Source organism: Typopeltis vanoorti, chromosome 24 (genome assembly GCF_054136105.1).
Source record: "Typopeltis vanoorti isolate ZY-2024b chromosome 24, IOZ_Tvanoo_1.0, whole genome shotgun sequence".
Taxonomy (NCBI): Eukaryota; Metazoa; Arthropoda; class Arachnida; order Uropygi; family Thelyphonidae; genus Typopeltis; species Typopeltis vanoorti.
The window spans coordinates 84,987,775-85,010,443 of NC_143572.1; the positions used below are offsets into that span (position 1 = coordinate 84,987,775).

The following is a 22,669-nucleotide window of genomic DNA, read 5'->3' on the forward strand; positions in this document are numbered from 1 at the left end:
TTCAAACTCAGAGCCTTGAGATACACCACTGGTCATCTGCTTCTCCATACACTACTTTTTGGTATCTGTCCATGAGCTATTGTCTTACCATACCACCAATTTATTATTCATCCCCATTTGTTCTAATTTGTGTACAAGTATTCCATGGGGTATCCTCTCCAAATCCCACAGAATGCTTATGTAGAAATAATAAGATGACTGCCAAATATTACTACGTGGTTTTATTGCTTTGGGTATTTTCTCTGTTCATCCACTTCACACCGACTCCTGTTTTATAATGAGTTCTTGCTGTCTTAATCAAATATTAGCCACTACCTTTTGATTTCTTCCATTGAATTTTTTTTTTTTTTACTCATAATATTCCTTCAAGTTGATTTTCAAGTATTTTATAGCCTTCTGTCTGAAGGGTGGACACAGCTCCTTTAATCTCATATGTTTCCTGCAACCATCTAAAAGGTGGTATAATGTCTACCCTCTCATTATCCAACGTGGTTACCGAATTTATGACCGTTTCTGCAGCATTACCACCATCACTAACAGCATGAAACTGTGTTATCTCGAATATTCGAGAAATACCGTCAATTTATTCTATCCTGCTATTTCCTCTTTCCAGTTTATGATTCCACGATTTGAAGTATTCACACTTTTTTATATTGCCCACGTAACGTGAAATTAAACTTGTAGTAATTTCTTACCTTGCGTTACCCAGTTATCTTTTCCTGTTTGTTTATTATTATTATTATTCTGTTGGGTTTTGATTGATTTTGTAACCCAGTGTTCTAGATAGCGGAAATGGAAAATTTTGAAGCTACATCACAACCCCTCAGTTAGCCCTGCAGAGATCTTGTATCGGCAAATGAAAATCATCTCCCAAACGTTCGGGTTCAAACCCATGTTCTCTGTAAGATTCGAACTCGTTTCTCTTTTCCTTTCCCCGTAGGACTGCCACTAATCTAATGAAAGATTCCAGCGTAATGCAACATCTGAAAATACAATGGTAAAGATCTGAATTCCAAACCGTGTGAAAAGATTGAGAATTCACCAATTAGTACCATCTGATATTGTCAGAGGGAATAATGTGTACGTTTCCATTTAAGATGGCTAATAAATTGGAGACAGGGATTTCTGAGCAATTTAATATGAAGAATTTTCTTTCTTTCACCAACGTCTGAAGCATTGAAAGATGTAGGCGTTTAAGTGTCGCGATTGAATTCTACGAATATTACATCAATAAGCAGATGAGGGCTGGAAAGTTTCGAATAGTTGTATGTGTTGTATAATAAATGCTGATTTAAACGGATGCCATATGGACATGATTAGCTGTATTGCATTCATTTGAATATTACTCCTTCGGATTTCTTGTTATCAACAACTGTAACACTAGCAGCTTGAAAAAATGACGGAGAGAAGTGAAATGGTTTAAAATTCGTTATGAACAAGAACTTCATACAAATAAAATATTTGCATAAACAATTTCTCAACATTGCTTCATTTTTGTTCCATTATTTTTAACGAATTTTCGTCGTCAGTATCACAACGGATGGCGAAATGTGATCAAGACTTTCTTGTGCTGCCATCTGCTGTTTATTTCATGGAGTGGCTAGATTTGATAATAAAGAGATTAAGCTGGAAGTGCAACTATTTTCGCCATCAGTATCTTAGAGACATCCACTTGAAATTCAATAATTTCCAAGATCAAGGATATTTCATCATTTCATTCATTGACTTGGTTAGTGATTCTTGATTCTTTTGTGAAATGAATAATTTAAGGAAAAGTAGAACAAGCAGAACTTAAGAGAAATACAACGTGATACATGTATTGGCATTGAACAAATCCGCAACATGTTCGAAAGTAGAGAACCTCTTTTATTTCATTTACCTGACAGGAATGGGGCATCATAACGCAAAGCAAGAATAACAGTCAGCAGATTATTTTAAAGAAATACTCTGAAAAGTACGAATGGTTTTAAATGATGCTATTTAAAATGATTTTGAATACTTTGAGGATATTTGACCTGTTCCCCGTAATATTATGTGGAGTCTTTTTTTTTTTTTTTTAAATATCAAATCATATTTAAATAACATCTATTTTCACATTTTAAAATTGAGTAACGTTTATTGTACTGAATTTCTTATTCAATATTAATCGTTTCACATTCTAATGATTTTAATAATTAAAAGTAGCCCTTTTACAACTCTAAAAGTCCATCTGCTTTCTCAAACTGAATGGACACGGCTTCACAACACTCACACTTCAAAAGCATATTACCTTACAATATAGTGAGTTTTAATCGTGTACGCATTTATCAAATCTGCATTGAATATATTTTCATTGTCAAATTAGTATTGAGAAAACCATCGTATTACGTAGCTGACAAGTTGCGCTCTGCACAGGCATGCGTGGTGACATATGCTAAAAGTAACACGATTGCTTTCTTCTAACAAATGGCAAATCGAAATGAAACTCGCTAGAATGCCATCGTTTGAATGAACTCGTCCTTTTGTGTTTTATTTTTTCTTTAAATAATATATCTCATTTTGAAGAAAAATTGAGTTCTCAGAGGACAAAAGATCAGACATTTTCATTTTAAATACAATAATATCGAATAACAGCACTACCATATTCTGAAATCTCCACATAAATCAGTATGCGTATTAGGTTCGTATTAAACAAGAACTGGGATAATTTCATTGGAAATATCAAATTGCTCTTTATAATTTGAAATAATCTATTCATTTCTAGGGAGATTTTCTTGGAAACGAGGATGGAGTGGTGACTTTAAGCCGTTCCGTAAAACGTCAATTTTGTCTAAAGAATGGGTGTAGTTGATTATACCAATCTAAGAGCGCAATGATTGGTGACAGAGGCCGCACAGAATGTGACAGTGGTAATTGAGAAGCTAGGATGTCACCAACTGTGTCAATAAAATTTGTTAGTTATTTAGTTTATGACGCCCTTCTATTAATGATTCGATCTGACTCTAGAAAATTTTTGTCATACCTTTTGTTTCTGAATGACGTTTCAGCGATTCATATTTCTCTGGGTATAGTTCTGTTTGTGGTTTAATATTGTATGCATTAGTTACGATTTTTTTTTAGGCATTTTGATGTCTGTCCGCATTTTTGGTTCATACCAGGGATGAATTTCGATGAATATCCGACGATTCAGATAATAGATTTTTCAGGAGTATGGAGGTTTAACAATGGCATGGGATAGTCTCAGCTTTTCCAAGCTCAGATAAATTTAACACACGTGTTCGTCAGTACCAGACTGGAACAACATAAACCACAGCAGTGTAAGGAAAAATTGCCTAAGTAGTGTTTTGGTTGTAGCATCAATTCCATAATTCTGGCATCCTGACAGATGTTGATTCGAGAAGATCTTAAATACTGTTCTTTTAAGTTTCTCATTATTGATTATTTTGATATAAATACCTGATGATATATTAGATTAAAATTTCATAATTAACTACTATTGAAATCGAATAAAACAACACTAAATAAATAATAGATAGAAAATCAAGTTTAAAGAGACATTTATTATCATCATCATCATGTAGCTTCCTCAGTGAGAAGGTGCAGCACCATGTCCTTCCAGTTCTCTCTGTTGGTGGCTTTCCTTTTTGTTTCTGCATAGCCATGTGATCCTGTCCATGATCCTATATCTTCAAGCCATGTCCTTCGTTTTTGCCTCTTGATCCTTTTCCAATAATTTTCCTTCTAAGACTGTTAGTATCCTCTGTCCTTCTGAATCTCTCAGTACATGTCCTGCCAAACTCATCTTTCTCTTGATCGTTTTCTGTAATAATGTGTTCTCATTCTCTGTAGGACATCTGTATTTGTCACATGTTCTGTTCTGTCCATGGGATTTTCAGAGCTCTCCTATAGCACCACATTTCAAAAGCCATTATCTGTTGTCTTACACTCTTCTTGAATATCCAGGTCTCACTTCCATATGTGAAAATTGGCCACACTAATGTTCTTATCATTCTTTTCTTTGTCTCACTTCTCACAAAACTTCTGAGCAGATCTTTATTTTACCAGAATGCATCTTTAGCTATGGCTGTTCTTATTTTTATTTCTTTATCTTGCTTTCCATCTGCAGTAAAGTAGGTGCCTAAATATTTGTATTCTGTTATGTTCAATTTTCATATTGTTTATGAATATTTCTGGCTCGGATCTGCTTTCTTTTGAGATTTTCATGAATTTGGTCTTTTCTGCATTTTTATCTAATCCAAATTCTTTACCTTCTTCAATTAGTAGCTGCAATAATTTCATTAATTTGTTTCTGTTTTCTGCTATTTGAATGATACCATCTGCATATCTAAGATTGTTGTATTTTATACCATTAATACTAATTCCTATTTTTTGTTTTTCAATCTTTTTCATCAGTGTGTCACTATAGATATGAAATAGATTTGATTAATCTTTTCTAACTCCTTTTTATTTTCACTACAGAAGTCTCATTGTTAAACAGCTGCATTTTCTATTTGGTGTAGATCATTTTGATAATCTTGAGTACATGATCGTCTATGTCTAATTTATCTGATATATTGAACGTTTTATGTTTTACCCTGTCAAAAGCCTTCTGAAAGTCCATGAAGCATATGTAAATGTTCCTATTTCTTTCAAGTGATCTTTCTATTAGCAGTTTTAGTTCCAGGATAGCATTAATAGTTCCCATTCCTCTTCTGAAGTCTTTCTGTTGTTCACTCAATTCACCACTTATGGCTCTTTCAATTTGTTTGTTAACGATGTTTAAAATAATTTTAGATGCATTGAATATTAGACATTTATTGTATCTTTTGATTTTAAATTCTTTGGCTAATACATATAGTTAATAAAGAAGTACATGCAAGAATGATTACCAACCTGGTTAAGAATACAAAAGAAATTGTGAGGTACAATTAGCTGCGCAAGGCAAAGGGAATTCCAAATATTTTAATCTTTGTTGTTGGTAAGGAAATGCTATTATGGAAAGATATCTTTAAGAAATGCCGCTGCTATGAGGGTAACCGAACCAAAGAAATAATCCCATTCGGGAGTGGATATTTTGCACCTAATTCAGTTCCTGATGTGACACACATATTTGTGAGCTTGGAGAAACGAATAGCTGGAAATAGAGGAACTGGAGGTGCTTGCAATATTGCAAAATCTCAACCGGAATTCTGCCATTTCAGATTTTGCACCTGATAGCTTATCGCCTCATGTTTCCTTTGACTGTGATGTGCAATTTGCGTGTTTGATCTGATAGAGTGGAAGGAAAGTAAGGTATTACCATTATTTAAAAGCAAATCCATACCAGATGTTGAATAAACTACGATTCGCTCAAAAGCCAAAAGCATTTCTCTTAACATATAAAGGTTTCTAACGAAACTCTTTTTTTACAAATATTCTTTTCAGTCATAGTGCGATGATTCGTATTAGAACTTCGAATGTATTTCAGAATACTTGACCATTTCACAGAATGTAAGTGGTCCTCGCTTCATGCTTATTTATACCTCAGTACACTGCAATTGTTGGTTATGGCTTTAATGGGGTGGTTGCAGAGGACACTGAATGTGAAATAAAAGAAGGATTTGGAAGAATGCAAGAGGAGAACGACTTCTACATTTCTATTAATAATATACAAACTATAAACCTTATAGTTTGATACGTTTTTTGGAAATACCGAAACGAAGACGCTATGCATGGAAATCGCCAAGAGATGTTCAAAGAATTGATACAAAAACCAACTCAAATCATACTATAGTCACCCAGTAGCTGAAATAGAAAGTGACTAAACATTCGTTATTGCAAAAAAATAAATAAAATGAGAAAATACATTGAATAAGCAGAGAATAAAATAGAATATTGAAATACTGCAACCCGCACATAAAAAAAATTTCTTTTTAAAGAGATTGCTTGCAAATAACAGTGGACAAGTCGACGTAAACAAGGAAATAAATAAAATTAATTTGCAAATTGTTTAATAGAGACATGTTGAATATTTCTATGTACATTTTTTTTCTATCATGGAGAAGACAGAAAAGCTGGTCACATTTAAATTCTGAATACAAGTATGAGTCGTGCAACATGCGTATAAAATCACGTTGTCGATTGCATCTATCCACCAGGGGGAAGCACTATTACTTAATAGATACAGTGAGCTCTTGGGAGAGAAATTATATAATAGTTATCATTCCCTTTCCAGATTACAATCTAATGTTAAAAGGATTCTAATTCCCTTCCTTAAAGGATCATCTGAACAAACGGAAAGGAAATTTCACAGATATAATTTGTGCACCACCTTCAAACAACTAGCCAGTAAGTTGTAGTTTTTGTACAACCTATCAAAGACATATTATCACCTTTATCTTTGCCTGGTGTTTATGAAACACTCTGTTCTTGTCATATTTGCTGCTGTGGACAGATTGGCTGTTTTGATACTATTAGAATCGAAGACCATCAAGCGTATATAAGATGTTTGGATTTGAACGTTCAGGCCTTGCTTCTCATGCAATCGACACTAGATAGACAGTTCACTGGAACCGTAAAAAGATGCTACACTACAGTAGGTTTGAAATTTGATTGTCTATTTTTTTTTTTATTCAAGTTAAGCTCTATGCCACCGTCCTAATCTTAATTGGAAAGACTATACCTGTTTCTAAGTTGCGAGAAGTGATTTCTGTTAATTGGTTGTAATTTTTAATGTTTTATGTAATTATTTCTAAATGATTTATTAATATTTCTTAATGGTATATCTATTCCTATGTCACTGAACTCTATTACTGTTTTCTTCTACTGGATAGCTGCGACCCACACATGAGATATTATACACATGATATATGAATCATTCTTGTATTGAGAATTTAAATGTTTTTATCAGTTTTTCTGTCTTCTCCCTGAACGAAGTTTTTGACATATTGAGCAAAATATAATGAAGTAATAAATTATATTTAGTTTTCTTTTGCAGGTCAAAACCTATAGAAATAAATAAAAGATCAGCACAAAAAGTGTTAAGATTTACAAAATTACCACTGCGAATCCCTTTTATTATTACAAATAAGTTACTTCAGTTAACAGAAGAACGAAAAAAGGCAAGTGAAAGAAAATTATGAAAAGCAAGGAACGCTATCGAAGACTACCAAGCAAAATTAAAGAAAGCTTCAAGAAAACAACAAAGGAGAATTGTGCAAAGTAACATAAAAAAAGTTAAATATAAACTAAAATGAGAAAAAATGGTTATAAGCAATCTCGAATAATTGCTACTCACACCTCAAGTCCGTCCCGAAACAAAAAAAGTAAAGGACAAGATAAAAAAAAAAGAGGAAAGTTACTGGTAACAGAGATATAGTAGAAAGAAGGAATATCTTGAAGACTTATACAGTGAAATAAACATGAATAGTGAACTTACCGAACAAGAAATAATTGACCAGAAAAGCACATGAAGAAATTTAAAGAGAGATCAATGAATTTCCTATCTGGAACACTGATATGCAACAGACGAAATAAATACCTTCTGAAATTGTAAGAATTGTGTTGCGTCTGCAGGATTTCGTCTTCCCAGATTCCCGCTTGATGGATTAGGGCTAGTAAGTATTCGATTTCTAGGAAAGTTGTAGCTGTATTAGCTCAGAATCAACGTGATTTAAAATAGTCGTTAAAGAAAGTGGATGAGGTTTCATCTGATCATTAACTCTACAAAATGATACAAAAACTAAAATAATGGTAACAGTGTCAAAAATAAATAGAAAGGAATGTAAAATAATTGTGATTTCAGTTAAAAATAATGACCAAGTAACATCACTCATATCTTGGAGGAATTAACCAAGATGACCGAAGATGTACACTGAAAATATGAAGAAAAATTACTATGGCAAAATAAGTATTGAAGAAAATATCATTTAATACAACTAAGATTAGTAAAGACATGGAGAAAATAAAACTGACGAATAAATTTTGCAAGAAATAAGACAGTCATCTTGTGGCACACATGAGGAGACAATGAATGGATTATAGACGTGTTGGGAGGGGTGAAACACGAGAAAAGAAGGGGACAGCCGAGATACACCTTCTTAGAGGAAATGTTTACATTAGTTGGAAGAGGAAAGCCAGAAATAGGGTGATCTGGAGGAGGAATCTTTGCATTTCCACAGGGATTATCACTTAGAATGATGTAAAGAAGGAAATCCAAAGAAAGAAGAACAAAGAATAATATCAACAGAAGAATGGCCGTTTTCATGCTACCTACAGCTGTGAATCACAATTGTTTGTCTAATAATAATTGACACACAACCAACTGAATAAAATAGTATTTTTAAGAAATTCACTCGGATTGAAAAGCCGTTTTTAAACTTAGACCATTATTTCACAGTTTCCATGTGTGCAACAAATACGTTCATATCTATCTTCATCCTCAGAGTTATTGCTCAGGATATATTCAACCCCGTAGCTCTCTGCTTAGCTTATTAATTTGTGATGATGCGTTTGGCAAACGAATTCAGGTTTGTTAACACAATCATCATTTTAAGAGCGATACTCTGTTATTTTCCATTGAATGTTTTATCGTTATTTTTGTTTTCACTATTCATTACAAATATTAAATTTCTAGAATAAAATTCATACATTAATTGCGATTAAATATTAGATAATATGTTGAGAATTTAATATTAATTACATAATTTCTCTTTACAGATTGTGAATAGGAATACTCCCATGAGACATTTTGTCTACTAATGCATTAAAACGATGCTCATAAGCCGCATTGTATGAAGACTATTAAGTTGTAGTATATATTTAATGCTGGATTTGCGAAATAACAAATATTTCAGAAGAGGTTGCTCTTCTAGTGACGTAATGGAAAAGCATCAAATGAGAATCGAATTGACGACCCAAATTCAAAAAACAATGAATAAATCTCTTCCTGCAAAAACGGCTCAGTTGCATTTCCTATTGAAATATCTTAACTGAGAAGAAAATCGGGAAAAGTATTTCGTATCTGATCATCCAAGACGCAGTTTGTGTATCAGAGTAGTATGAATTGACATCAGGAAATGCACAATAATCAGTCGGATAAAAAAACTGCAAAGTGTTCCACAAATCCTTTAAGCGATCATATCAACTTAAAAGGCACGAGACAAATCAGAGCAATAATAGACTTCAGAGGTAAAGAGCCATGCTAAAATTGTGGCAAAAACTTTCATCCTCATGTCAGCATAAAAAGGCTGTAGAAAATGCATGTGGAAGAAGGGAAAATATTCCTTGTGTATGACATGTCAGAAGAATTTCTTTGATTCAGCAAATCTTCGAGGCCATCTGAAAACACTCAGTCGAGAAACTATTTTCATGTGAAAATTACAGCAAGACCTTTTCCTCATTTACACACCTGAAGAGGCAGAAGGGTACAGTGAACTGCAATGAAAATCTGTTGACATGTAAAATGCAACAGACTGTTTTCCAGTTGAAGATTATTTTTTATTCCAGCAGAAGATTATTTGAAGATACACAAAGTTGTGCTTCTGAAAGGTCATCTAAGAGTTCACACTTTTGAGAAATATTTTCCATGTGAAATTTGCAACAAGAAGTTTTCAGGCAGTTCAAGTCTGAAAAGTCATCTAAGATTTCATATTGGTGAGAAAGCTTCACTTTGCGAAATTTGCAGAAAGAAGTTTTCAGGCAGTTCGAGTCTGAGTCATCTAAGATTGCATACTGGTGAGAAACCTTTACTTTGTGAAGTTTACAACAAAATGTTTTCAGACAGTTCTAGTCTGAAACGTCATCAAAGATTGCATGCTGGTGAGAAACCTTTTCTTTGCGAAATTTGCAGCAAGAGGTTTTCAGGCAGTTCGAGTCTGAAAAGTCATCTAAGATTGCATACTGGCAACAAACCTTTTCTTTGCGAAATATCAACAAGATGTTTTCAGTCAGTTCGAATCTAAAAAAGCATCTAAGAGTGCATACTGGTGAGAAACCTTTTCTATGCGAAATTTGCAACAAGAAATTTTCATTCAGTTCGAGTCTGAAAAGTCATCTAAGAGTTCATACTGGCGAGAAACCTTTTCTATGCGAAATTTGCAGCAAGAGGTTTTCATGCAGTTCTGGTCTGAAAACTCATTTAAGATTGCATACTGGCGAGAAACCTTTTCTTTGTGAAATTTGCAAAAAGATGTTTTCTGTCAGATGGAATCTGAAAATTCATCTAAGGGTGCATAATGGTGAGAAACCTTTTCTATGCGAAATTTGCAACCAGAAGTTTTCATTCAGTTCGAGTCTGAAAAATCATCAAAGAGTTCATACTGGTGAGAAACTTTTCTCTGTGAAATTTGCAACCAGAAGTTTTCATTCAGTTCGTGTCTGAAAAGTCATCTAAGAGCACATTGGTGAGAAACCTTTTCTATGCGAAATTTGCGACAAAAGGTTTTTCTGAACTGCTGGAGTCTGAAAAAACATCTAAGAGTTCATACTGTAGAGAATCCTTTTACTTCTCTCGTGTGTAGGTGTAGGTTTTCAGCTATAGAATCCTAAAGCACCAAAAACCCTATCATCTGATTGGTGAAAAGTTTTTACCTGTAAAGTATGTTGCAAACAATTTTTTAATCATGCTATCTTAAAAAAAAAACTCATAAAATGCACCCACAGGTTGCGTCTTTGCATGCGAAATTTTTCATGAAAAATTCCTCGACTCGTTTAACCTGAAAATACACGAAAGAGTTATCACCAGAGAGAAACCGTTTCCAATCGAAATTTGTAAAGAGGTTTTCAGACCGTTCGAATCTGGAAAGACATCTACGAGTGCATACTGGAAGAAACCTTTTACTTGTCCTGTGTGTAACTAGTTTTTCGGCTATACAGTCCCTTAAATAGCACCAAAAGCGCTATATGACTAAAGAGGTTTTTTCGTGTAAAATGTGGGAAACAATTTTCTGAATAAGGCTGTCTTAAAAATCACATGAATATGCACAGAAGAGATTACTCCTTCACAAGCAAAATCGCACACAAAAAATTTCTCGAGTCGTCTCATTTGAAATGACACGAAAATTTTCACACCAGAGCGAAACCTTTTTCGTATGAAATTTAAAACGAGATTTTCTGGGAGTTCGTCTCAAGACCTCTAAGAGTACATACTGTTCAGAACCCTTTCGCTTACACAGCGTGCAGGAAAACATTTTTGCGAAAGGAACCTGTGGTGGCCCTCTGAAGAATTCAACACAGCTAATAAGTTGTGGGTGAACATTTTGCCTCGATATGAACAATTTTATTATTGCAGTTATCGAAGTCGCCCTTTTAAGCACAACATAAAAGTATTCGTTGTGAGTAGCACTGATTTTCCAAGTGTCACTTGAGTTTTAAAAGTATCATTACGTGGACTGAAGGGAATTCATCATAAATTTATAAAAACTGCCAACGAATGGGTTTTAATATCACAAAAATTGAACTCTTGTAAACATTGTTTACTGCTATGCGCCGAAGAAATTTGCAGTATCATGAACTTGCTGACACCAAGCAGGGATCTTCCAGTCTCTTGAATGGCTCAATATTTTTTTCCATAATTTTTGTTGCTAATTTAGAAATAAAATTCTCTTGAAAGAATGGATACACTGTTTTCCTGATTGAATACCTGCGATTTTCTTTCATTTTTTTTATGGTATTCGATCGGTTCTCACATGTTTTAATTAAATCGATGGCTTCGCACTTGACGATGAAAAGAGAACAAAAAAGCTGTTTCGAAAAAGTGAAGAGCTCAGTTTTTTCGTACAGGGCACTAGGAAAATAAAATTTTCAGCTCACTGATTTTTTTTTTTTTTTTTTTTTCTGTGAGCACTCATAGGTGAATTTTGTACATGCTAATATCTAGTAACCATGAAAAATTTCTGCCAAAACAATTTTAGGTAGCCATATTACCCTCGTCCCTTTTCAAAACCGTCAGAGTAGGAAATAAGAAAGTAATGACAGCTGAGAAACAACAGCAGGAAAGGGGGATAAGACAGGGATACATCTTGTCTCCTCTTTTAATTGTTTAATGGAATATATCAAAAATGAGGCTCTTCATGAATATGACAATGGAATAGTAGCTGGCAGACTAAGAATAAACAATTTACGTTTTGCAGACGATATCGATCTGGCAGAAAGTGGAGAAGAATTACAAGAAATAACCAACCGCGTTGTTGGAACATTAAAAAAATATGGATTATACATAAACCTGCAAAAAACAACGATAACCTCAAAATCAGTCATTGAACCCTTAAAGATACAAATTGAGAATGTAAACAAGTTCACTTATCTAGGAAGCACACTGATCAAAACGGTCGTTCGAAAAAACCGACATGAAATACCGAATTGCTATGGCAACTGTGGCCCTACCGAAGTTAAAACCATCGTAGAAAGATAACTGAATAGCAATCACAACCAGACTAAGACTAATTGACTTTTTGGTGAATTCTATCCTCTTGTATGGTTGTGAGCCCTGGACTTTATGAAGGAAGATGAGAGGAGACGCCTGTGTTTTGAAACGAAAACTTACAGAAGACTTTTCAGAATTCCCAATACAGGTCACGAAACCAATGAAAATGTTCGAAAACTGATTGAGCCAACAGACTGGAAAAAGGGAAATTTTTCTGACAATTATCAGAAGACAGATGAAATGGTTCGGATATGTGGAGAGGACTGATGTCATTCCAAAGCAAACATTTGAGGAATCGTTCCATGATTAAGGATTACGGTCCGACCTCGATTAAAATGGACTGATAACAGCAAAAAAATAGGCAAATTCCTTCCATTCTCAACTGACATCAAGAACAAGAGACCAAGATGATTGGAGAAAGCAAACAAAGAATATCATCTTACAGCCATGAGTGACTCAACTGTCTATTTACGACTCTGGAAGTGAAGAAGACTGTCCTACTGGCCGCAAAGACAAAACACAAACTGCTAAAGTTAAAACTCCAGTTTGCACTGCACATGAATGTTAAAACACTTCTTCAATGCTTACTGAATAACCATATCAGCATGACAGATACTGGACTGCATTCTCTCAACTACGTTAAGTAGTGATCGTTACTGAGATAACAGTCACTACTTGAAAGCCACCTGTAGATTACGCGCCTTCTAATAAAAAAAAATTAGAATAATCAAAGAAAATGTCTTGAATTATTTGCAATTCTAATTTATTGCAAAGAATAATTATTACAAAATATGAATTAGCGTAATTAAAAAAAAATAATAAAAAAGGAAGATGAGATGAGATGACTTTGCATCATCTGAATCTACTTACTTTGTAGATTATATAACCGTTTAATCACATAAAAATGTAATTTTGATTAAAAGAAACTTATTTGAAAATATTCAAAAAATTAGATTAATTTTTAATGTGATTCAAGTATTAAAATATTCCAGATTTCTTCGATCGGTTTTGAGGAGAGCGTAGGAATAGCATATATTTCAGTAGTTGCAGGACTGACTCGTGCTTGAGGAATCGTTCCTGTGTGGATTTCAGTTAATCATTCGTTGAACATGGATGGAACGAGTGACATATTGGAAGCTAAGAAGTTACGTACGGTCTCTACGCAAAGACCAAACTGCACAGTTTTAACCTAAGGAATTGAAATGTTGTCAAGCAAGCGTGACTAGAATATTGAGAAAGTATTCTAATCATCGGAGTTTTCAAATCTTTCTTTATTACCTTTCGTTATTACTAAAAGTAAAAACGAAATTTCCAATTTCGCACCGTTATTACCTTTCAACTGCTGTTGCAGCGATCGAAAGGTAATCACTACATCAAGAGATTAGAGGAGATTGAAGAATGTCGAGGAAAAACCGCTTCCGATGGGTAATGTATTTTCACAGCAGATGGAAAGAACGAGGAGCGAATGTGTCTAAATCTACGATGTTGAGACAACTTCAGAAATTGGGTTTTCAGTTACGTGTGCCTAAGAGAAAGCCGCTCAACTTCCAAGTAAAAGGTGGCGAGGGTGTAAGCAAAGACTCTTGTGTGTCAAGAAGACTGGAAAAAAGGTACCTTTATGCGATGAAATTATGTTTTGTGTGCAAGCTCTGCATCACACGGTAAGCAGGAAATGTATCGCATAGCGGCGCCTTCTTCAAGGGCGCTGAAGTGAGTAGAAAAAATAAAATAAAAACAGGTTTTAACATGAGCGTTCATTAAAGGTGGATATGCACTAAATAGGTCGTATTAAATACTGACTTTTAATAACATATATCAAAAACTGCAAGGTTTCTTTATGTGTGGTATTGAGTTGGCAGAAGCAATGGATGAGTTGGGAGCTCGCCAAGGACATCGCGTAACAGGGGAACCTTACACCACCGACTTTCGTTCTTACATACTGCATGCATTCGCCAGTTAGGACCTGAGGCGCGTATGTGTATTCGGATTAATGTCTATTATTAAGTGACGTTTAGGCGTTCTTTGAGGAATAGACCTGATCATTACGTTCTTAAGATCATTACGTCCTTCTACGCACTAAATTTAGAATATAAATTCCCATTCCAAAAAATTCTTAAAGTGAGAACTTCCTGTACTAGGTTTTCGCTCGTTTCTGACAGTGGTGATTTGATAAATCCGTAGACTTTACTCACAACTTCGAAGTCCAGCGATTTTTTTTTTTTTCCATCTCATTTTGATATGTGTGACAATCTTCAAACATTTCGCCAGAGGCGAGCATTTCAAACTTTTCTAAAGAACAATAATGAACTATTCTTCTTTAGAAAAATAGTTCATCATTCTTCTTTGAAAGCATCTAAATAATCTTCTCTCCTGTTTTGCGAATTTTTGTAATATGCGTCTCTGAAATTCTTTGTCCTCTCAGTCACCAACCACATAACTGCAGTGTGATCAATGTCCAGAAATGAAATTTCATTAATATAGTGTACAGGTTGAACCCTATTCAACCGAAAGTTCACATCTCCACATTGATAGATCAGCCATTGTAATATTAATACGATTTCGTCTTATTCAAGTCATCTTGAAAGATCTATGTTTGTTTTACATACTCATGTCATCCTCAAATTAGCATTATCAAGCATTATCACTCATTAAATTACCTTCAGTATTTTAATGGAGAAAATAAACAGGGATGAGTTGCTCACTGAAATATTAAAGTTGGAGCTTTTGCGACACACCACCATATATTGCTCTTTGCTTTGTCTCCGCCAACCATCTTCCTATCCATTTTACCTTACACCAAATCCATTCAATGTACACAGACATAATGCCCACTATTACATGTCATATTCTGATATAACAATTGTTGAGTTCGGGCTTTAACTAACCGTTTAAACTTTAATCACCTCTTCACTAAAAGATCTGTAATTTTCAGACTCTGGTGTTGATTTGGCTTAAAATAATGGCAGTATAGTACCTCCCACCCACTCTCCTGGAACTGTACCAGATCTAATACGTTAACTGCACAGCCTATTCAACCGAAACATGTGGTGAAAAGCCATCAGGTGAAAAACCTCAAATGGCAGAATTCCAGTTGAGATTTTGCATTGCATGCGCTTCCATTTCCTATATTTCCATCACGTCGTCTCCCAAAGCTCACATGAATGTGTGTCACATTGGGAACTGAGTTAGTGCAAATTGACAAAAAACCTTTGCAAAATATCCACTCCCAAATGGAATTATTTCTTTGCGTTGGGTTACTCTCGTTCCAGTAGCATTGCTTAAAGATATCTTTCTATAATAACTTTTCCTCTTACCCACAAGAAAGAGAAAAATTTTGGGGATTCCCTTTGCCCTGCGCAGCTAATTTTACCTCATAATTTATTTTGTATTCCTAACAAGGATGGTAATAATTCTTGCCCTCACTTGTATATTAACTATATGTATTAGTCACAGAAATGAAAATCCCAAATTTAGTAAATATCTCTCTAACTTGATTTTCTATCTATTTTTTATTTATATTTTTTTTAGTGTTGTCTTTGATTCAATTTGAGTAGTAGTTAATTACGAAATACCGGCGACATAAATTAAGTTTAAGGGAGATAGTAGTAATAACAATATATAAGTACACTACTTTAGCAATTCGTTAGTAGAGGTATATGAAGTTCGGTTCATTTAAAACCTTGATCTTCCAAGTCTACCTACTCACTGATGAGACACCAAAATGGGTTGAAACCGGTCTGGGTAGTGACCACTTCTCATAATGTAAAACAGTAATACATCTCCGAAGACCTGTGTTTTACATTATGAGAGAATATTAAGGACAGTGACGGAATTTGCTCCACCTTTGCTCCGAGTTGCCCTGGTGTTGTACTACCCAAATGATTACTTACACTTGGGCTCGCCGATAGTTTTTCGGCGTGAAACTAGGATTACGATGGATTTCGATCCGAGTTTCGTACCCAGCTATAGAATAATGCGAGATTTACCATCTCCCTTAAACTTAACTTAATGTGTAACAGCTGTTTGTAATGCAGCCAGTGGATATAGAAAGCGCTCAATTTTTGAAAAGCAAAATGAATATATATACTGTATATATATATATATATATATATATATAAGCTCATGCTTAGCCAAATAAAGTACAACATCAATTAATCTTTTTAAAATGTCTCTATTTTTCTCTTTACCTCTTCGTTATGATGAGTAACTGCAATTTTTCTTTGTCAAAGTGAATGTCAATTTGTATTCTAAACACATTAAGATTTAAAAATCACTGAACATTAAATTGGGAGGGCTCATGTTTTTGCACTGCTGCGGTCAAATAGTTAAGGTCAGAATATCCATGATTATTCCAAACGCCTTTCTCTCTGGAGAATAATAAACAAGGCCAACAAAAAAGTCTTGACTGCACTTCGCATCCACAGTTAACCATTCTACTCTACTGAATTGTGGAAAAGAAAAGTGTCTCATGTTCTCCGTTTTTGCATCTTTGTGCTTGTTCAGTAAATTTAGAAGAGAAGGACGAGGCTTACCTCCTTCGAGTACCGTCATACAATCCACAAAAGTTCTGGCAAAAAACGGGACATTCAGTAGATCGTCAACACTGTTTCCCATTGTAAACATTGACAAAAAAGTTATAAAAAATTTTAGAAAATTCTCTATTAAAAACTTGTCTATGTGTTTATTATGTATAAAAACCAGCCTACAGCGCCAGTTCACAATTCACGCAAGCAAAACAGATGAAACTCAGAAAACAAAAACAGCAACTCATGACAAATGACAACGTTAAACTGGATTGGTTGACACAATAATCTATCACAGCCGCTAGGTGCTCTTGTCTCTGAGCTCACCCACCCTCGCCTTCTGAGCGGTTTCAAAATATTAGAATACTAAGAATTTGACACGCAGAGTCCTCTTTACATCTTTACAAATGGCTCAAAGGTGTATGTATTTTGAAAGCACACCCGAGCTATTATAATGAGAGTTTTCCAAGGTAATGCAATATTCAAGTGAATAAAGTATGCAAGAATCCCTTATTTGGTTTTCTCATTAAAACTTGTACAATAAAAGAAGAAAAAAATAATAAAAATAATTTGTATATTTTTTTGTCTATCCCATATAAGTAAAAGGCCAGTTACCCAGCATGCAACAAGGAACTGCATTTTTTGTTATCAGCAACTGGAACCAAGCTATGATCGCGAGATAATCTGGTTAAGGTTTCTCTTTGTATGAAGGATTATCGCACCTTCTAATAAACATGAAGGCCAAACTGCACTTCTTATCCGAGTTCTTTAAAAAGAGCACGCATCGTATCCAGATTGTGCTGGATGTATGCAGCGTACGTCCTGGCCAGTTAGGAGGGAAATATATGTATCGCTCAAAGTCAATTTTCCATTTTAAAAAAAATACAAATAGTTCTCACTTTACGAATTCCCGCTTAACGAATTTATCTTTATGCATTTTCTCTATTGGAATTTTTATTTTAAATTGTGCGAGACGAAGGCAATTTGGGATGTGTACTGGGAATTACGCAGTATGTAATGACATAATGAACAAACCTAAGTCACTTACTAGCCTTGGCGACGCGAGTGTGTTACTCTTTTATTTTAAATTTAAATTTTAAATTTTAAATTTTTATTTTAAACAGTATGAGGGGAAGCTAATTAGGGACGTATACGGGGATTTAAGTAGTATGTACTTAATGACGTAATGAACAAAGTTAAGTCACTTACTAGCTTTGGCGACGCAAATGTGTTATTCATAGTTTTCTTCAATTACAGCTGATTTTTTATTTTGTTTTCTTTTTAACTATAACGTTTTCACTTTTCCAACAATGTCAAAAAGACGCAACATTGCAAAGCCAGAAAATGGCCAAAAAGAAACAAAGAAAAGCACATCAGAGAAAAAAATACGAAATTATCACCATCCATCAAGGGGCAACACAGTTAAAGTTCTTTCTGAGAAATTTCTCTGCCGCTTCTACAGTTTGCACCATTGTAAAGGATAAAGGAAAATATTTGAAAGAGTTAAAAAAATACGAAATGTATGCCGTCTACACGGTTGCATAATAAAGAAACAGGCAGCAGCATAATTCCTCTTAAGGAAAAACAGTTAACTGCTTGAACGGCACCATTATCCGACTAGCCAGCCGCTGTCCTCCTCCTCTGGCAGAACTGTGCATCACCTAATGCTTGAATGCGAAACTTCCTTTTCATCCCCCTCCTGTGACTTCAAATCCAGTTGAGAACGAAGTCAAGCTGCCCTCTTATGCAGTTATTCGTCCGCTGCGATCTCCAGTAGTCTCCCATTTTAATGAAATGGCCGTCTGATGGGAAAGATTCCGATTTTTGAAATGGAATAATTAAAAATGTACTGTTGAGTCCAACCTGTCTTTGGTTGCGCTGTCATAACTTCAAGTTAAGAGACTGCGTGACATGCAAATTTCAAAATTAATGCGATGCCGTAGCTGCCTGATGTCAGGGCTGGGTAACTCATTTGCCTGCGACCAATGTTCAGCAGTGGAATGCCTCCCGTTTGCCTCCTGACTTCGGACAAAGGGTTTATCCGAAGTCAGGAGGCAAACGGGTATCCCATAATGCAAAGCACATCTCCTTGTGGGCATGTATAAAGTTATGGGGAGGATCGCTACCCAGACCGGTTTCGATCTTTATCTTTATCTAGATATAATACCCTTAGTATTATATTTCGTCTAGCTACTCACTGATGAGACCTCAATAAAGATCGAAACCGGTCTGGGTAGTGATCTCCCACCATAACGTATAACATCATACATCTCCTAGGAGATGGGTTTTACATTATGGAATATACTAAGAATAGCGATCAGAATTTTCACCACGTTTGCTACGAGTTACCCTAGTTTGTACTGAGTATTTGAACTACGTGCTTTAGCTTATTCTAGTAGTCGCCGATACTTTTATAGTTACTATATTCGGTATAAAACTCTTTGATTCCGATCTTTGAGTTTCTTATTCGGTTTTAAAACAATGTGGGATTTAATATGTAGCTCAGTGGATGTGGCGTTTGCACACCACGGCGCTTGGCCGCACGAAGGAAGACTTGATTTCGAATCCCGTCGGCCGCTAGAGGAAATTTTTCTCGACCGGTTCTCGAGTAGGTCGATCTCTGGCACGGACAAGCGGGTTTTTTCTCCCCTAAACTCAAGAAAATCGACCGTAGAACCCACACTATTTCAGACATTAAATATATCGTGTAAGGTTTAGGGACCACGAGATGGCGGCACTTGTAGAGCCGTCTCTCTTCACTGCACGCCGCTTAATTGGTGATAGCCTTGGGCCAGCTATCTCTGATTGGGTACCAGTGGAGATTGAACTCCCTGCTCAGTCTCCAAAAGTTAGATAGGGCTAACAACGGCCTCGCCTACTCCCTGTATATACGTGAATAAAAAGGAGTTAGCTGATTTTTTTTTATCGCCGAAATAAAGCCTATTGGCTCTTTATTTTAAATAATGTCATATACTATATTTGCTACTGCTTTACTAATTTTAAATGAATATTTGCCATCAATTTCTAAAGAAACATTCTATACCCAATTTCATCAATCTCTTGCTAGAAATTAAACAGACTGAAGCTGTTAGGCGGGTCTGCTCATCGCAAGCGTTTATAAAACATTCTAGATTTTATGCAAATTTCTATTTTATGTTTGTTTACTTTTCACGAGTTATGCTTACGAAGAAGGACCGAAACATGTTCCAAGAAGAATATCAAATTTAAGGTAAAATAGGCAAGAATTACATAAGATTTCGCTTAATAATTGCACGAACATAAGAATTTTCTTAATCATACTGAGGTTTGCGATACTTCATTTCATAGCAGACCTCCAAGAATCAGGAGCTTAACTGAGGGAGGCCACATATTACTCACAAGTACTCCATACTTTCTCTTCAATTCATTCATGCTAATTTCACGAGCAACCTCCAAAGGCAAGCCACCATCTTTGGAGTCAACACATCCCACACTCTAAAAGAGAAAACACTAATTTCTGGATTGCATTCATTCTCGGCTTCCACAAATGGCCTCTTCCCATGTTTTCCAAAATATATATATATATATATATATATATATATATATATATATATATATATATATATATATATATATATATATATATATATATATATATATATATATATATATATATATATGTGCGTATGTGTGTGTGTGTGTGTGTGTGTGTGTGTGTGTGTAACATTTATAATGATATAAATGATAAATAATAATAATAATAATATCGCTCTTTGGAGGTGATATTTTGTACAGTTTTTATTTACAGTTTTATTACTATTGCAAACTAAGTTAAGCACTTCTACTTCGTTTGTTATAAAATATGAGTAGACGTGCTGAGATAAGTTTTGTTACGGTTACTGCACTCCCTCAAAGCTAGTTTGTGTGGTCGAGAGGATAGCGCTGTGCTCATTAACCTTCAATCATTGTAAGTTCACATCTCGATGCGTTAATGATGTGCCCGAATGTCGCTATGGATGAGACTACCGCTCTCCTTGTAGACAACATGCTCAGAAATTAGAGGAATTAGTGAGAGTTGGTTAAGTAAGAATCACATTGCTATAGTAGGGATAGAAAGAAAGGCATAGAGTATTTTTAGGCAAGAAAAGGGCAGAAAGTTGGGGGGTAAATTTTGCTAATTATAGACGAAGCATTGAAGCCAAAAGGGTAGAAGTGCCTCAAAAATTAGAAATCATTACTGAGTGGACAGAAATATGATACTTTATAAGGGACAGCATGGTTTTCTGAAAGGTTAGTCTTGCCTTAGGAAATTACTTTCTGTAATATAATAACAGCAGGGCTGGATAAAGGTAATTAATCCTTACTCGGTGATACTGCTCGACTTTTCCAAGTCATTTACAGGATTCCACGCGGGATTCTTTTGCATAAATTGGAAACAAATTGGTAAAGCTGGTGATTTGGATTACAGGATGGTCATAGACAGATATCAAAGGATAGTTTATGGAGAAGCTGAGTCCATGAGGAGACAAATGACTAGTGGTGTACCATAGGGTTAGGTACTAGATCTTCTGCTGTTTTAATTTGTACATCAATGATACTGAAAACAATTTGACAGGAAATATCCACTTGTTTTCTGATGATGCAAAACTGCGAAGAGCGATAGTCAATTCAAATGATGTAAATATCTTGTAGGATGATTGAAATTGACTGCGAATGTGACCTAATGTAAATGACTGTTAGTTTAATGGGACAAAGTGTTAAGGTGATGCATTTCGGGAGGATGAGATCGCATGCTGTGTACTATAATAATGGAACTGAACTGCAAGAAGATTTCGAGGCAAGGGACTGGGGAGTTATCGTGAACAGAGAACTTAAGTTTAGAGGGCTTACTGCAAAGGTTGCCAAAACATGACATCAAATGACATCGTTATTGAAGAACACACTGGCGCGTAGGGATAAGGAAGTAATTCTTCCACTTTATAAGGCGTTAATAAGACCACATCTGGTATACTGCGAACAGATCTCGGGACTTGGATGAAGCAAGGGTGAAGAGGATCCTGAGACGAGTTACAAAGATTGTTAGAAGTCTGTGGAATATTTCCTATCAGGAAAGATGGAAGCTCTGCGGTCTCCGAAAACTAGCTGATAAGATTAAGAAAGAGGATATGGGAGAAACATTTAAGTTATTGAAGGGGTTTTAGAGGACTGATAGTGATGACTTTTTTTCTGAAGAGTGCAGGAAGGGAGAGAACGAGATTGTGTACGAATGTAGTTAACAAGGTAAGACTAGATTTTGTGCTTGCAGAGTGGTGAATTTGTGGAATGAGTTACCAGAGGTTGTTTTTCAGTTTCAGTTTATTATTATCATTCCCATCACGTATACAAATATTTATATTATACAATTCCAAGCTGTACAATTCAATGTACAATGTAATATTATACAATAAGATTCAAATATTACTATCATTTTCTGTTGGCAATTACACTTATTTTTGGCTATTTAGTTTGTTATAGTTAATAAATGTTTTCTTTTGTATACAAGTAGAGTAAAATACATTTCAGATAGTTTTCGCAGTTTATAATAAGTTTCGTAGGTTATAATAAGTTTTAGTGAAAAAGTAAATTAGTTTATGTATCTATGCATAACCATGGGGCGTAGCTATATTGGTTACTAGAGAATTAAATTAGCACGAAACAATCACTGCGAGTCCAGTGACCATATCTATGAGAGCTCACCTTACACGGTTTGATTTGATGTGCCTGTTAATATATTAATCTCCTAAAT

At 35.0% G+C, this 22,669-nt stretch overlaps 1 protein-coding gene across 2 annotated transcripts in view; it reads left to right on the top strand.

Annotated features, from left to right (window-relative positions):
- Positions 1-11,571, top strand: part of LOC150093513 (uncharacterized) — a 38,557-nt gene extending 26,986 nt beyond the window's left edge. For both annotated transcript variants that reach the window (XM_090413568.1, XM_090413569.1), the window contains exon 2: positions 8,677-11,571. In XM_090413568.1, the coding sequence (XP_090269694.1) occupies positions 9,896-10,339 (444 nt within the window). In that variant the 5' untranslated portion in view covers positions 8,677-9,895 and the 3' untranslated portion in view covers positions 10,340-11,571. The remainder of the gene's footprint in view (positions 1-8,676) is intronic.
- Positions 11,572-22,669: the final 11,098 nt, after the last annotated feature.